Source organism: Cydia fagiglandana, chromosome 27 (assembly GCF_963556715.1).
Source record: "Cydia fagiglandana chromosome 27, ilCydFagi1.1, whole genome shotgun sequence".
Classification (NCBI taxonomy): Eukaryota; Metazoa; Arthropoda; class Insecta; order Lepidoptera; family Tortricidae; genus Cydia; species Cydia fagiglandana.
This window is the reverse complement of record NC_085958.1, coordinates 3,210,587-3,227,404: the sequence shown is the minus strand read 5'-3', so window position 1 is coordinate 3,227,404 and position 16,818 is coordinate 3,210,587. Positions and strand designations below refer to the sequence as shown.

General features: G+C 40.2%; 1 protein-coding gene across 1 annotated transcript in view; it reads right to left on the bottom strand.

The window, feature by feature from the left end:
• Nucleotides 1-2,666: 2,666 nt before the first annotated feature.
• Nucleotides 2,667-16,818, bottom strand: part of LOC134678000 (putative fatty acyl-CoA reductase CG5065) — an 86,682-nt gene continuing 72,530 nt past the window's right edge. The window contains exons 7-13 of the mRNA XM_063536441.1: nt 15,983-16,084; nt 15,217-15,409; nt 12,796-12,902; nt 11,485-11,617; nt 5,676-5,825; nt 5,203-5,310; nt 2,667-4,065 (exon numbers count right to left, since the gene is read on the bottom strand). Of these exons, the coding sequence (XP_063392511.1) occupies nt 3,918-4,065; nt 5,203-5,310; nt 5,676-5,825; nt 11,485-11,617; nt 12,796-12,902; nt 15,217-15,409; nt 15,983-16,084 (941 nt within the window). The 3' untranslated portion in view covers nt 2,667-3,917. The remainder of the gene's footprint in view (nt 4,066-5,202; nt 5,311-5,675; nt 5,826-11,484; nt 11,618-12,795; nt 12,903-15,216; nt 15,410-15,982; nt 16,085-16,818) is intronic.

Genomic DNA, 16,818 nt, shown 5'->3' with positions numbered 1-16,818 from the left:
TTTACTCGTTTACCTCTCAAACTATTACTTACTGACCAAGCTAGTTTCACTATCACCCGGTAGGTGGGTGGCGTAAAATTAACTATTTAAATGGGGTTGGCCGGTCAAAGTATTTAGCAGATGGCGCTAGGATAGCTTGCTCTGTCAATCCATAGAATTGTGTCTTTTTTAGTTTTTTTAATGGAATTTTATGCCCTGGATGCTAGCTCTTTAAGCTAAATCTCATAGAAAAAGGGGCAAGCTATGATGGCGCCATCTATGTAAACCTTTGACAGTTGCCAACTACATTACCGAGGTATTTACCGTATTTATTATATAAATTATGTCCAGTAAATACATTATGTAACGCGCTAACTATTTCGCTTAAAACAATTTTTTTATAGTGACATTTTGCGATCTGTCGATAAGTTAACATTTTGTGCCCAGGCATATACAAGTGACAAGTGAGATGCCGCGTTTGCACCCATGGCATATTACAGTACCTGCTCAAAAATATAGATGTCGCTAGTGAAATAACGAATATTATGAGTCGTTTCACTCCAAACTTGGGTAAATCCATTCGACCCTCTCAGCAAATATCGACCATCATCATTATAAATACCAAACTCGCACAATCTGACATCTGTCAATCCATCTGGATTTACCAGAGTTTGAAATTAAGTGACTCATGTAACGTAACTCAGTGGACATGTTACAACTATTGTACCTAGTGAAGATATCGAAAATGAGTATTATTTCGTCTTTTGATTTGTGTTTAACCTCTCGTCGCGTCGGTATATAATAAGAACCTAATCAAATGATTAGTCAACTTTTTGAGAACGATTTATCCTGCTCTAGGTACAAATATAGACACTCCTAACTGTACATCGGTGGACCTTATTACCAAAGGCATAAGGTCCACCAATGTACAGTTAACAGTGTGGGCGATGGTATACAGCACACCCGAGGTTTGAACCCACGATTTTTCTCCACCACACATGAAAAGTTAAATCGATAATTATAAAATATTGTCTTTTGATTCGTGTTTAAATACTATGTTTAAAAACGTATACAATTTCTCAGTAGCGACATCTTTAAAATTGATAGCGACACAGTATATTGCATCTTGCCAACACGCTCATACCCATAAGCGTTGCTTGCGTGCGAGCGAGACAAACGACAATTTCAACGCTCCAATCGCATTCTACGACTGGATGTCAAAATGGACATTCAAAAGAATTGCAGTAATCACATAATTTGAAAACAAACAAATTATGAAATATGTTTAAGTGGTAAAAAAATGTAAAGCCACTTAGTTTTTAAGCCAGGGATACACTAAGGGACAAATGACCCTTGACAGGTGTCGGCGACACGTCAGGCGAAGTCGTATAAGTTCGCGAAACTTCGCCTGATATATCTGGCGACATCGGACTTCTTATAACACACATGTCGCGCGATGTTGCCAAACATGTCGAGTGAAATTTGACAACGTCGCGCCACTTCACTCGACATCGCTGGTAGCTGGCGACATGTGGCGACAAATTTAGCGTGTAGTGTATCCCTAGCTTTTTAATTTGAATTTTTAAATTGTTTCTTCTCAAATTATGTGAAATCTACAATGACCTGGAAAATCATCCTAATATTATTTAATTATATAGGATCGTGACATAGCAATTATACTATGGTACATAATATTTATTTCTACCCATAAACAGATGTTTGAACTTTTACTTTTTTCATTGAGCTGATACATTGGTACAAAATATTTGAAATAACCATTATTTAATGTAACAATAACATTACCTTATGAGCCTAGCGGAAGTGTTAAGAAAAGACACTATGACATATTTTTATTAGAACTGTCGTAACTGAATGAAGGGTATTTAGAACCATTGTAGCAGTTTTGTTTCACGGTTAGATTCACTAGACTTATATCGAAATATCGGGAGCTCGAAAACAATACAAAAGGCAATCACGGTTCATATCCCGGTCGATATAAGTCTATTCATATGTAGTGATTATTTTTTCTTATAAACACTATCAAATTTTGGATTATTTTTAATCAGATCACATAGATTTGTTTAAAAAAGGAAAAAATAAAGTCTTTTGAGTCACGCCTTAAAGTCAACCCGTACATAAATAGGCTAATACGATTAACAGATATTGTGTATGAGATATATTTCTTTTGAAATACGAAATTTTTTAGGTGTTTTACTAACCGTCACCCAGGGGACAACTACTGATGTGCAGTCAAAAAGATTCCAAAATTGAGAAATATCTACATAGAAATATTACGGCAATTTCTTATATTTTTACATGGGGATTATTTCCATTTAAAAAATGAAAGATTTGTTCCTTTCCTGTGGAAATTTCCGAAGCTTTTTCGAAACTTTCCGCAATTTGCGCACATGTTTGGATATCATGTATGTCATAGTGTCAGTGGAAGCGGTATCAGACCATTGAACGAAGCTTACAAATTGAGAAAACCAATCTAATTATTACGCCGCTGTGTTCTTATAAATTCTATATCGAATCCCCTTCTCGTAACAAGAAAGAGCGAGAGCGCTATGTACGAAAGAAAGTGACACAAATCTTAACTTATTGGACCCTTGACATACCACTGGCAACATCGCACGGCTTAAGACATACACTGGCGACATAGTACCGCGCGCTGTCGCCAGACATGTCGGGCGAAGTCCGGCAACGTCGCGCCACTTCACCCGACGTGTCACGGGACAGTTGACGCCTAGTGTACCCCTGGCTTTAAGTGAGTTTGTGAATGCTAATTTTGCAGCAGCAGCCATAAAGTTGACTGTAGTCTGTATCTTTAGGTATTTAAATAAAAGTAAACAAAATCTACCCTCAAACGGCTCCTTAAGCCAGTTGAGGGTAGATGAGAACATCACATGATCAAATAATGTAGGTTAAAGTCAGGTTCAGTGACTGATATTAAGCGGTTTTGTATTTGGTTGGTTCACCAATAAACGTTATAACTACCCCAAAATGTACAAATTGTTTGTTTACTTTTATTTAAATACCTAAAGTTACAGACTATAGACGATGACGCTCAGGAGACGCTAGTTTCTTACTTCAAACGCTGGAACGTGTCACTTTCATTCATAACATTACGTGAAAAATCAACAACAGAATGCATCGGGCACGCAAGCTTACTAACACCGTTCACAATCCAACCAGCAAAAACAGCAGGGATTCACAAAACGAGCGCTTATATAATTACGCTTAGTTACGAACCTAAAGGTATGAGTTCCATTTAGTCACGCACAGTGGCGAGCGTCCAGCGGAGAGCGTCAAGCGTAATTTAGTGTGCACCCGCTTCTATGTTTGCATTTGTTTAACTACTGATCTGCTGTCCGAAAATTTCTTAAAACGCGAAGAAACATGGTAATATTTCGGAAACTTCTCATATTTTGGATTGACATGGAATTAACGAGAACTTTTCAAAACCGCAACGTGCACATATGTAAGCGTGGGAATTTTAGTGTGCACTAAGGCCGCTCGTAGGTATGTGTAAACATAATTTAGAGAAAATTATCCAATCCACAGAAATCTGTAATTAACCTTTTGGACGCCATTGACCGATATATCCGCACCGCAGGTTCAACGCCAAAGATGGATTAATCGGTCACAGACCACAGAGCAACATAGACCTACGTGCATACATAAAGTTCAATTTCAGTTTTGACACTTCGACGTGGCGTCCGAGTGAGACAGCTATTGTGTTTGACACGGCGTCGAAAAGGTTAACAATGACAAATTTTAGAGGACGGATCCATTTCGCCAAACAACGTCTATGATTATTCGTTCACAACGCTCCGCTGATCGCCGCCGCTCGAGCGTTTACAGATTTACGCTAATCGCTAGCGTTTTGTGAATCAAACAGCGTCGCTCTACTAAGCCTGAGGTTAAGGCTATGTGCATCAGGCTATGGCGAGCATTCTCGCGGCGCGTGTTATGAAGTCTAGTATACGCCGCCAGAAGTTACGCAACGCGTTAGAGCGAGAGAAGAGAAATCTCCAGAGGAAGAATACGGCCGCCACTTGGGTGAGGACGTGAACTATGTGTAACCTGTAAATAAAACATCATTAATTGAAACTGAAATAATTATACAACAGATAAAATTATACGAAAGGGGTCGTCCAGAAATCATGTGATCATATTTGGCCTATTTTTTGACTTGTTAAATGTCATTTTGTATGCTGTCAAATGTCAAAAAGTATCGCCATCTACTCGACTATGGGCCAAAGTTATGGTGGTAAAACATAAGGATCAAAGTCAAATGGCGTTATAAAAGTGTTAATCATTTGTGTCGAAAGATGGCAGTAAAGGTACTGATTACGAGTAGTCTAATTTCTCTTTGACTAAACTAAAGGACTCTGAAGTAGTCAGGCTAATCCTCATCTCCGGAGACGAGTCCTGGACCTTGGCAGCGTGTCCGGGCTCTTGAAGAGAAACAGCCCTCTGTGTACGCGTCCCATCGATGTTTCCATATAAACTAAAAGACCCGCGGATGTAGTCAGGCTAATCCTACAGACAAGACATCCTCCAGACTGAGTATAGTCGCGGTACCCCCTCTGCCACTAATATACGGTAGTTTTACTCCATTTTCGATCAAGTGTCTTTATGTGACGCCCGTGTCTTTGAACCAACCAATCACGGCACCGACTCGCTCACCTCGTCCCCCGCTTCCCTGTATTTTTGGCAGCATTGGTTTCATGAAATAATTGCGCTAAGGTCCGTCTAGAGGCAGTGGTCAGGCTTCAGGACGTCTCGTTGGCGTCCTTAGCGCTTGCGTCGAAAACTACGCGAAGAGGAGTTGTGACGGAGTCGCGCAGAATACCATGATGAGGTATGGTGAAAGGAGGTTCCATTTCCTCCAAGTGACCACGAGACTCATATTCATCCATGAATTCCACATACGCCCTTTTGAACTCGGGGTTGGAATTCATTTGCGTTCCAACGACGTGAACCGCTTGAGAGCAATTTCGCGCGAATTGAGGAAGGTAGGTTTGTTCGTGCGGTCGACAACTGGTAATGGAACTGCGAACCTGCCTTCTTCATTGCGATAGTATTTTTACGAAAATAGTCCTCGCAGCGTTGGTCCTCCTCAGATACGAAAGGTTTAGTCAGAGAGCTAACATTTTATAATTGCCAAAATTTTGCCTGAGGCTTCTAGAGGCAGTGCCAGGAAGTGGTAAACCTTACCTTCGGAGACGAGTCCTGGACCTTGGCAGCGTGTCCGGGCTCTCTTTGAACAAGAACCTTCTGATGCCAAGTACGTAGCTCTCTATGTACGCGTCCCAGTCGATGTTTCTGAAAACAAAACAATTTTTCTATTAACTTTCTTATTAAATTAATTAAATTTCTGGCGACAGGCCCCGTGCAGTACGAACGCCATGAACTATAGGGTGCATATGAGCCATCAGATTTATGGCGCGAGGCGAAAATGTGTCGTTTATGCTTCCGATGTAGCCCACAAGATGGCAGAACCTACTATGCACAAGGTAACGTACCGACGAGAACGGTAGATGGTAGCACTTACTTTGGCAATGTACATGTGCACATATGTTACCAATTCGTCAGGCCACAAGATGGCAGCCGAATGAACGCCTATCGGCGGGTGGTGAAATATTCAAGACGAGCTGCCACGCTGTCGAGTGGCTTTCGACTTTACTAACCTGACATTAAAGTCGAATATGCGTCTATCCTCTGGCGATAGGGCCGTGCATAGGGCTTGTACATTGTCATCCGCGAAGGCCCATTGGCGGGTGGTGAAATATTCAAGGCAAGCTGCCGCTTTTTCAAGTTTGTTTTGCACCCGCATCATCCTGTAAAGAAACGTCATAATTATGAACATGTATAAACATAGTTAAATAATATAGGGGTATTAAAATGTCATCAGCATCATATCAGCCAGAGGACGTCCACTGCTGGATGTAGGCCTCCCCCAAAAAGTGCAAAAAAATGTAATGCCAGGTGTGGCTCACTCCGCGATTTCATCGCTTTGCTACAGGTAGTTAAAAGTACATCCGTACATAAACACAATTTCTAATGCATAATATCGATACGGATAAGATATGCATAAGTGGTCTATTCAGATAAATTATTCATATTGTTGACGAAATTTTTCAAATTATTTAAATTGTGGACATTTCAGTATAATGTTTACACACGATTTCATAGCAAAATTTGGTTTGGTTTGGTTTGGTTCATAGCAAAAAAAAAATATTCAGCCGTCGAACAGTGCACCTCCAATTCACTAGTTGGAACACAGGTATAGAGTTATGGTTACTGGCTTATCTGAACAGCGGGAGACAAACGATAGCGACATCTAAAAGACACGCAGAGACATCTAGCGGCAAATGTTGGAACTAAACGTCATACTTCGGAGTTTTTGGTGCGGGAATGTTTTAAACTAGCCAAAAAAGCCATACTGTAGCACCAGGAAACTCAACTTCGACCCAAAATGACCTCGACGCGTAACGCAGGTAGCAGATCTTGCCGGCCCTTCCGCTAAGCGCCGGCGCCAGGCCGTTTTTCTATAGTGCAGCGGTCGCGCGTTCCAGTAATGCCGCCGCCACGCCATTTTTTCTCTACGATGCAATTGTCGCACGCTCCAGATTCGCGCGCCAAACGTCGGTTACACGGGTTACACCCCCACCGCGGGGTGACGCCAAGCTTCGAGAGCATCGCTTCACCCACGCTGTCAAGTGGTATAAAAGGTCGCCGGGTCACGACCTCAATCAGTTGACATCCCAGTCGGCTCCTAGCTAGGACCTTGCTCTAGGCACGGCAGTCCCGAGTCACACATTGCGTAAACCCTATATGGTCGCAATTCCGATTCACACGGCTGTCTACTAGACCAAGTCCTCCAAGCGAACTCCTTACTAGTACGGAGCAAGCCCGTCCAGATCACACATTGCATAAACCCTCTATGGTCGCAATTCCGATCACACACGGTGTAACTCCTACCCTAGTAAGGCGTAAGCCTAGTGCGGAGTACGTCTCGTCACAGCTAATTCGCCATACCCGTGTCCCCTATACGGTCGGTCGCCCAATCAAGTAAACAGACAATTTGACGGTCGCGTAGTGAACAGTGCACCTATACAACAAAGACCATTGTGCAGTGTTAGTGACATTACGGACATTATCAATACGTCATAAGAGAACTCTGTAAATATATGTACTGTGTGTGTGTTCAATAAAATCCTTATTGGAAAATCTGTGTTGTTCTGATTAGCCAGGCCTGAACCCTTTACCATCCAATAAGAGTGCCAACTAGGTAGAAACCTCCACCTACCTAGTCAGCGCTCTCACGAGGGAAACTCACCAACTCCCCCTCGTTTTCACAATACTAATATATATTTTATATTATAAATGCGCAAAAGTGTGTATGTCTGTCTGTATGTTACCTCTTCACGCTTAAACCGCTGAACCGATTTAGTTGAAATTTGGTATAGAGATAGTTTGCGTCCCGGAGAAGGACATAGGATAGTTTTGGTCGAGAATCATTCCTAAAGAGAGTGAAAAGGGGGGTGGAATTGAGAAAATTAATGCATTGCCTGATCATTGATTGAAACTTATGCTCAAATTGAATGATTGCTATTACAATTTATTCAGGCGCTATGCTTACACAAGCTGCTGTTACTGATTCCACGCAGACGAAGTCGCGGGCAAAAGCTAGTATGTAAATAAATATAAAAACCGACACTATTTTAACATTTCTAATTATATTGCGACATGAAATTGTAGAATAATTGAGGGCGCCACTTCCTACGTAACTGTCACATTTTTGACGTAAAATGCTTAAACGTGGCAACAATAGGGATGTTGACATGAATCGCGAATATATAACATGTTATATTTTTACCATAGCAGGGAATATTAGAATGCTGAAAATCATATTTTGCAAGTGTAAATATGCGTAATAAATTAATTAAAAACAATCAAAAGTATTTAAAATAATGCCCAGTATCACGTGACTGCAAACGCCAATTGGAGCGCGTGGCGTCATGGCCTATAGTCCGTTTTTTTAGCATTATAAAGAACATCACAGAAGTAAGCTTGTGGTTCCAAATCCGGCACTTTTAGCGGTAATCATTTGAAGTAAATTATATGTATTGACCATGCTACATTAGATAATTCAATAATTATTAACAATTAAAGAGCCTGATAAAAACTGCACGCTTGCTTCTGTGGAGTTCTTACTAATGCTAAAAAACCGAACTATAAGAAATACCACAGACAAGTCGTCAAACCAGGGGGCCGATTTTTGAATTTCGATCGCTCGATTTCGTCACTTGAAAATCGGTGGAAAACGGTGAAATGCTAATTTTTAAGGCGTTTTTTAATTTCTGTATCCAGAATTAGATATCTTAACATAAATCGTTATTTTTACTAAATAGCAACGGATTGCAGATTTTTGAAAGATGATAATAATTCCTATTTTATTGCAGGAAGGTACAGTCAAGGAATTTAAATTCCGACCCATTTCGTACTTTGTCACAGTGACAATCAATATGAAAGCCGCTAGAGACCTCATACGGTTGTCACTGTGACAAAGTACGAAATGGGTCGGAATTTAAATTCCTTGACTGTACATGTGTCATACCATTTTTGAATCTGCATCACATGCTTAATAATTTGACGTTATTTGCTCATTACTTTTCTAGTAATTTATTTCCACAACAGGTGGTCAAAGACGAAATTAATATTTCGCTGTGAATTTAATTCAAGATTAAACCAGTACTTTTCTTGCATTTTACATTGTTCATCGATGAAATACTTATTCTGTTATCTTAATTAACTATTCATGATGCCGTACACATAAAAAAAATAACTTTTAGACCTTTTCCAGTGCACACTGGCACTAATAATGTTAAAAACGGTCAAAATTCATGAAAAACCTTAATTTGGCAATAACTCGAAAACCGTGCCACTTTTACTGGGGTCATGTTAAGTTGGTTTAGGTCCTCTTGGCCTGGTCTACCTCCAGTGTCACTGTGACGTGTCACTTATGGGACACCCTGTACAGTGCGCAATCAACAATATCATTCAAGTCAAAATTCGTAACTGCAACGTAAGTATCATGTAACAAATATTTGTTTTATACTCTAGGGTCTTGATTGTTGATCTTACTTATAGGCACTGCATAAGTAAGACATGTAAAACTTGCTACTTATTAATTATTTTAGCTTATATATTTACGTAATACTTATCTTTTAGAAAGAGAGATAAATGAAATACTACAGCTTTTGATCTACGCCAGGACTGACATTTTGGCAGCAGTTTATTTATGTGTTCGTGACGCCACGTGACAGCTTGGAACGTTTAGGCTCTAACTTTAAACACTAAACTAATTAAGCTCTATTTTGTATTTAAAATTAATGAATAAAAATTTTAAATATATTTTTTGTAATAATTATTACGTGTCTATCTATAAAATGAATACAGTTCTAAAAACTTGTCAACATCCCTATTGGATAGGTGCAATACCACCCTAAAGGGGCCCACTGATTAACAGTCCGCTGGACGGTATCGGCCTGTCAGTTAGAACAAAATTTTGACAGTTCCGAACAACTGACAGGCCGATACTGTCCGGTTAATCTGTGCTGGACTGTTAATCAGTGGGCTCCTTTAGGTAAATATATTACCAATATAATGTACATTTATAGTTCTTGCTGGTATTAACAAGAACTAATACAAAAATACAATCTAAGTATCTCGACACTTGTACAATGAGTTATGGTTAGAGAATGGTGGTTGGTTGGTTGGCTTATCTAACCGGCGGGAGACAAACGATAGCGACATCTAAAAGACACGCAGAGACATCTAGCGGCAAATGTTGGAACTAAACGTCATACTTCGGAGTTTTTGGTGCGGGAATGTTTTAAACTAGCCAAAAAATCCATATTTTATTAATATTATAAACGCGAAAGTGCGTCTGTCTGTCTGTATGTTACCTCTTCACGTTTAAATCGCTGAACCGATTTAGTTGAAATTTGGTAAAGAGATAGTTTGAGTCCCGGAGAAGGACATAGGATAGTTTTTGTCGAGACTCATCCCTAAAGAGAGTGAAAAGGGGGGGTGGAATTGAGAGAGTTAAAGTTAAAGCATTGCCTGATCACTGATTGAAACTTATGCTCAAATTGAATGATTGCTATTACACTTTATTCAGGCGCTATGCTTACACTAGCTGCTGTTACTGATTCCACGCAGACGAAGTCGCGGGCGAAAGCTAGTATGTAAATAAATGTTCAAACCGATACTATTTTAACATTTCTAAGTATATTGACAAGAAATTGTAGAAAATAATTGAGGGCGCCACTTCCTACTTAACTGTCACATTTTTGACGTAAAATGCTTAAACATGGCAACAATTTAAGGCCCACATGGTGCGAGTTTCTCGCACGTTTTGGGGCGAGAAATCGTACGACATTATCGTATGCCATAATCGTCAGGCGATTATCGTATAAAAATGTTTACACTCATGCGAGAAATGAAAACTCGCCTACGATTATATCATGCGATACTCGAATAAAGATTATCGCCAGGACACACACACACACACACACACACACACACACACACACACACACACGTTACACGAGGAGCTACGTTCTAGGGAGATATTTGCATACGACTTCTCGACTCGTCTAAACTGGTTCTCGTATGACATTTTTTCACGTACGTGCGAGTATCGCACGAATCGGTGCAAACCGATTTTCATACGAGTTTCACCTGTCAACTTACGTGGTTAGTTACTAATCTTTTCACTATATTGTCAATATTCTTAGTAAATATTTCTTTTATTCTTCATTTTAATAAAAAATATTGTTGTGCGTTTTGGCTATTAATAAAATGACCCAACAAACGCATAAAATTGGGACTCACTCCAACAAACATGAACTCAAAAATCTCGAAATGTGATTCTCACATTAAAATTTTGTTTACACGGAGACATCCAATCAGCAAAGGCGAGGCGATTATCGCTCCTTCTAGTACGATATCGTACGTTTAGTTTACATGATACTTACTATATTTTTTCTCGTGCTACGATAATCGTGCGTTCGAGGTGAGAAACTCGCACCATGTAAATGGACCTTTATAGTATGGATTTTTTTCAGTTCCATAAGAAACGTAGCATGAGCCAAGACGCAGCCAATCTAAAATCAACTCTAATTTCACACTAACATGGGTTTCTTTCCAGTGACACTCGCGAATGTCCATCACGAAGGCAAGGGCTCGGTGTTCGATTTGGAAGTAGCGCTCAAAAACTTAAGAAACGTCGCATGAGCCAAGACACAGCCAATCTAAAATCAATTCTAAAGTCATACTAACATGGGTTTCTTTCCAGTGGGCCTTGCGGATGTCCATCACGAAGGCAGGGGCTCGGTGTTCGATTTAGAAGCAGCGCTCAAAAACTTAAGAAACGTCGCATGAGCCAAGACGCAGCCAATCTAAAATCAACTCTAAAGTCATACTAACATGGGTTTCTTTCCAGTGGCTCTCGCGAAGGTGTCCATCACAAAGGCAGGGGCTCGGTGTTCGATAAGCGAGAGAGTGGAGTGCTTGAGCCGGTTGTTCGTGATATCGCCGCCAGGGTACCAGAGGACCTCACCTGGAGAAAAAAAAAGATTATCACCAACATATTGGCTAAGTAGTGGAGTCAATACTCTTTCGAAAAAGAGCCAAAAATCTTTGTCACAGTTGCCTTATATACAGCAGATCTAGTCAATTGCCTTATATACAGCAGATCTTGGTAGAAAAAGGCGACAAATTTGAAAAAATGTAGGCGCGAAGGGATATCGTCTCATAGTAAATTTGAATTTCCCGACTTTTTCTACTGACATGATTTGCTTGACCATCTATAAGTCTGAAATTAACCTAGAGTACCTAGACAATACATAGGTACATAACTGGACTAGCTTTATGTCATATTTGCATTAAAAAATGTCTGCCGAATTTTGCGGAGAGGTGAAGAAATAACACATTGAAAAGATTACCCACCCATACATGAAAGATCTGTGTCAACACATAAAGAGAGACACGCATATATTAACATAGTATGCCTTTTCTCAAATGATTTTACGAGTAAGGTCTCAGATTTTATCCGTCAAACAAAAGCCTTTGTTTCAATTATATGTGTTAATTTGTTAAATATTTTACGTCACCCTAGGCCCGTAGGTGGGATTTTCTTTCCACGGGACGGGAAGAAAATCTCACTTCCTGGCCAAGGGAAGACGTAAAACTTTATACAAACCACGGGCGGTAAATGTAAAAGCCCCAGATCGCATACAAACACCTGCGCTCTGGAGCATTTACGAATTTACCTCCTTATGTAATGTACTATGTATAAATTAACGCCATCTACTAGACACTAGGCCAAGGGTATGGTGCAATCTTTCGATGGCGCCATAACCATTGGCCTAGTTGAGTAGATGTTGTTAATTTGAATATTTAACAAATTAACACATATCAGGGAAAGAATAATGACCAAAGTTAAATCGCGTTCTAACAGTTTTAATCTTCTGTCGAAAGATGGCAGTAAATGTACTGTGGCTACATAATTGACCGTGACAGTAACTCTCTGTACACTATATATTATTATCTTTGTTCGTACGAAGTACTGCCACGTGTAACTATTGGATATCAATCGAAAATGGACCGTATCTCTACTCATTTTAGATTGATTTTCGAACGTCATGGTAGCTCGTACGCGAGCGCGAGCGAGTCATTACAAAAAGGACGCATCTACAGTTACCGAATCGTTTGAACATGAATCTTAAGTGTACGTACTGAAGGGATGTTTCCGCATGTATTTGAAGCTGGTCCGCACGAAGCGCTGCCACGTAATGGGGTTCTGCTGGCCGGTGCAGCAGTTATAAACAAGTACACCGTCATTCCTGTGGACAAATATTTTATTATAAATACGGGGCATTATCTATGAAAAGTGACGTGAAGACAATAAGGTCCCTTTTCATAGATATAGCCACATATAGTTTGTCAAATAGTTTGTTGTGTTGTTAGTTTGTTTGTAGTTGTGTGTTTGTTTTGTTAGTTGTTAGTTTTATGTTATTAGTTTAAATTTTTATTTTTATTTTATATGGATTTTAATTTTAATGTATTTTCAATGTTTTTTCTAATTTTGTGTATAAATTAAAAGTTCCAGTATTGTATTTTACATATGTAAAGGGGGTTTTTCAAAGGACTGTCTCATTTCAATCATAGACAGAATCATACTATCTTTGTCTTACACTAGTACTAGCACCCAAAAGAAAAGGAGGTAAGTATAGTTTTCCTGGTTCTTACTGACTGAAAAATTGGTTTGACCAACTTATTATAGCGAGACCCAAATCAGGCAACATTCATTGTGCAATTTTCAACATAGATACATTTTTTAAACTTCAAGTTCCTTGAAGTGATATATCTATGTTGAGAATCTGATTTAATTGGTCTTCTTCTTCTTCCTCGCGTTATTCCGGCATTTTTTGCCACAGCTCATGGGAGCCTGGGGTCCGCTTGACAACTAATCCCAAGAATTGGCATAGACACGTACTAGTTTTGACGAAAGCGACTGCCATCTGACCTTCCAACCCAGAGGGGAAACTAAGCCTTGTTGGGATTAGTCCGGCTATCTCACCACATTTTCCATCACCGAAAAGCGGCTGGTAAATATCAAATGATATTTCTAACATAAGTTCAAAAAAACTCATTGGTACGTGCCGGGGTTTCAACCCGCGACCTCCAGATTGCAAGTCGCACGCTCTTACCGCTAGGCCACCAGCGCTCCCTAAATCGTTGTATAATGAATATTACAGCTGTCTAAATCGTTGTACAATGAATAGAGTTATCTGAACATTCGTACCGTCTCTGGCTCGTCTTCCACGCGCACACGATCATCAGATTGATGACGGTGTCCACAGGCACCAGATCGGCCACCCGGGCCCCGGTGCCCGGGACGAAATACAAAGTTGGGTTAAAGGAGCTTTGTCCTACATAGTAGGTGTTGCATAGAATATTATAGTTGTCTTAACCGTTGTATAATGAATACTTCGTTTATGAATTATAGTTCATTAAATCGTTGTAAGTATAATGAATACTTCGTTTACGAATTTAAGGTCACGAAATCGTTGTATAATGATTATAATAGTTCCCTAAATCGTAGTATAATGAATATTATAGCCGTCTAAATCGTTGTATAATGAATAGAGTTATCTGATCAGTCGTACCGTCTCTGGCTCGTCCTCCACGCGCACACGATCATCAGATTGATGACGGTGTCCACAGGCACCAGATCGGCCACCCGGGCCCCGGTGCCCAACATGCTCCTGAAGATGCCCTTCCCGACGGCCGCTATGATGCCGTTAGGCTCGTTGCATAGATTATTATAGTTGTCGTAACCGTTGTATAATGAATATCTCGTTTATGAATTATAGTTCACTAAATCGTTGTATAATAATTATTATAGTTCACTAAATCGTTGTATAATGAATACTTCGTTTATGAATTTGAGTTCACGAAATAATTGTATAATGATTATTATAGTTCCCTAAATCGTAGTATAATGAATATTATAGCTGTCTAAAAAGTTGTATAATGATCAGAGCTCGGATAGGGTGAGCTATTTGCCTTATATATGACATAAGACATGTCAAATTATAAGGCAAATAGCTCACCCTATCCGAGCTCTGATAATGATTATTATAGGTACTTCACTAAATCGTTGTATAATGAATAGAGTTATCTGAACAGTCGTACCGTCTCTGGCTCGTCCTCCACGCGCACACGATCATCAGATTGATGACGGTGTCCACAGGCACCAGATCGGCCACCCGGGCCCCGGTGCCCAACATGCTCCTGAAGATGCCCTTCCCGACGGCCGCTATGATGCCGTTAGGCTCGTTGCATAGATTATTATAGTTGTCGTAACCGTTGTATAATGAATACCTCGTTTATGAATTGTAGTTCACTAAATCGTTGTATAATAATTATTATAGTCCACTAAATCGTTGTATAATGAATACTTCGTTTATGAATTTAAGTTCACGAAATCGTTGTATAATGATTATTATAGTTCCCGAAATCGTAGTATAATGAATATTATAGCTGTCTAAAACGTTGTATAATGAATATTATACTTCCCTAAATCGTTATATAATGAATATTATAGTCGTCTAAATCGTTGTATAATGAATAGAGTTATCTGAACATTTATACCGTCTCTGGCTCGTCCTCCACGCGCACACGATCATCAGATTGATGACGGTGTCCACAGGCACCAGGTCGGCCACCCGGGCCCCGGTGCCCAACATGCTCCTGAAGATACCCTTCCCGACGGCCGCTATGATGCCGTTCGGCCCGTTCCAGTTGTCCACCCAACCCTGGACCGGTTCTCGGAGAGAGGACAGCACTGGAATTGTTAAAAAAACAAGTTAACCACAATAAATAAATAAATACATATTAGGGGGAAATCTTACACAGATTAACCTAGCCCAAAACTAAGTAAAGCTTGTACTAACTATGGGTGCTAGGTGACGTTATACATACTCATAAACATAGAAAACACCCAGGACTCAGGAACATATATTTGCGTTCATCACACAAATAAATGCCCTTACCGGGATTCGAACCCAGGACCATCGGCTTCGCACTACCCACTAAGAAGCGGTGGTGGCTGAGTGGATATGACGTTCGACTTTTAACCCGGAGGTCGTGGGTTCAAATCCTGGCTCGTACCAATGATCGAGATTTCGGAACTTATGTACGAAATATCATTTGATATTTACCACTAGCTTTTCGGTGAATGAAAATATCGTAAGGAAACCTGTATACATCTGCGAAGAATCCCCCAATCCGCATTGGGCTAGCGTGGGGACTATAGCCCAAGCCCTCTCGCGCATGAGAGGCCTGTGCCCAGCAGTATATAGGCTGAAATTATTATATATATTTTTTATAATGTATATAACATAGTAACTGTGCTCACCGATGGACGGCCGGACGATGGCCACAGGCAGCTTGCCGCACTCCTTGATAAGCATGTCTTCCGCGAGAGCCTTCGTGAATGTATACGTGTTCGGCCGGTCACCTGCGAGAAAAAAACGTGATATTATTATATGTTAAGAACGCGCACTCAGCTTCTTTGGTCATGTGATCTAAAAAGCACGACCTAGAAAGGCAGATTATCTTGGGCCAAATAGAGGGCAAGTGAGCGTGAGGAAAAGCACCCACGAGATGGTCTGATGTTGTGAAGAGGGTGGTTGGCGGCAACATGCAGTGCGTGACCCAAACGTAGCATACATGGTCACAATCCTCAGCAATGAGGGACCGAGGAATAAGAAGAAGATTATTAACCAGCAAATTTCAGATTTTTTAGGGCAAAATCAAATGACAGATTACTTGGGAAAACCAAATGGGAGACGCGATTGACGTCCTAAGAGGTACTGATGGAACGACGTAGTGGGTGAAGACCTGCTCAAACTCGGCCATGGCGACTGGCGAGAGCCATCGCAAGACCGAGAGGCATCTAGTCTCGGAGGCCAGGATGCACTTTGGGTCGTTGCGTCACCGTAGTAAGTAAAATTATTTAACTGTTTTTATATCGACAAAACTATAAATTTATGACAATTCTAAATTATTAGATCGTAGCTTCACTAGCTTCATGAAATGAATGATCCATGGAGCCACGAATCCGAATTTTGATTTGACAACATTTTTTTTTTGTTTAATCAAATAGTTTAACCCAATTTCTGTTATGCCTGTGAAATTAGTATATCAAAACAAACTCATTTCGGTAAGCCCTGCACCAGGCACGTTAACCCT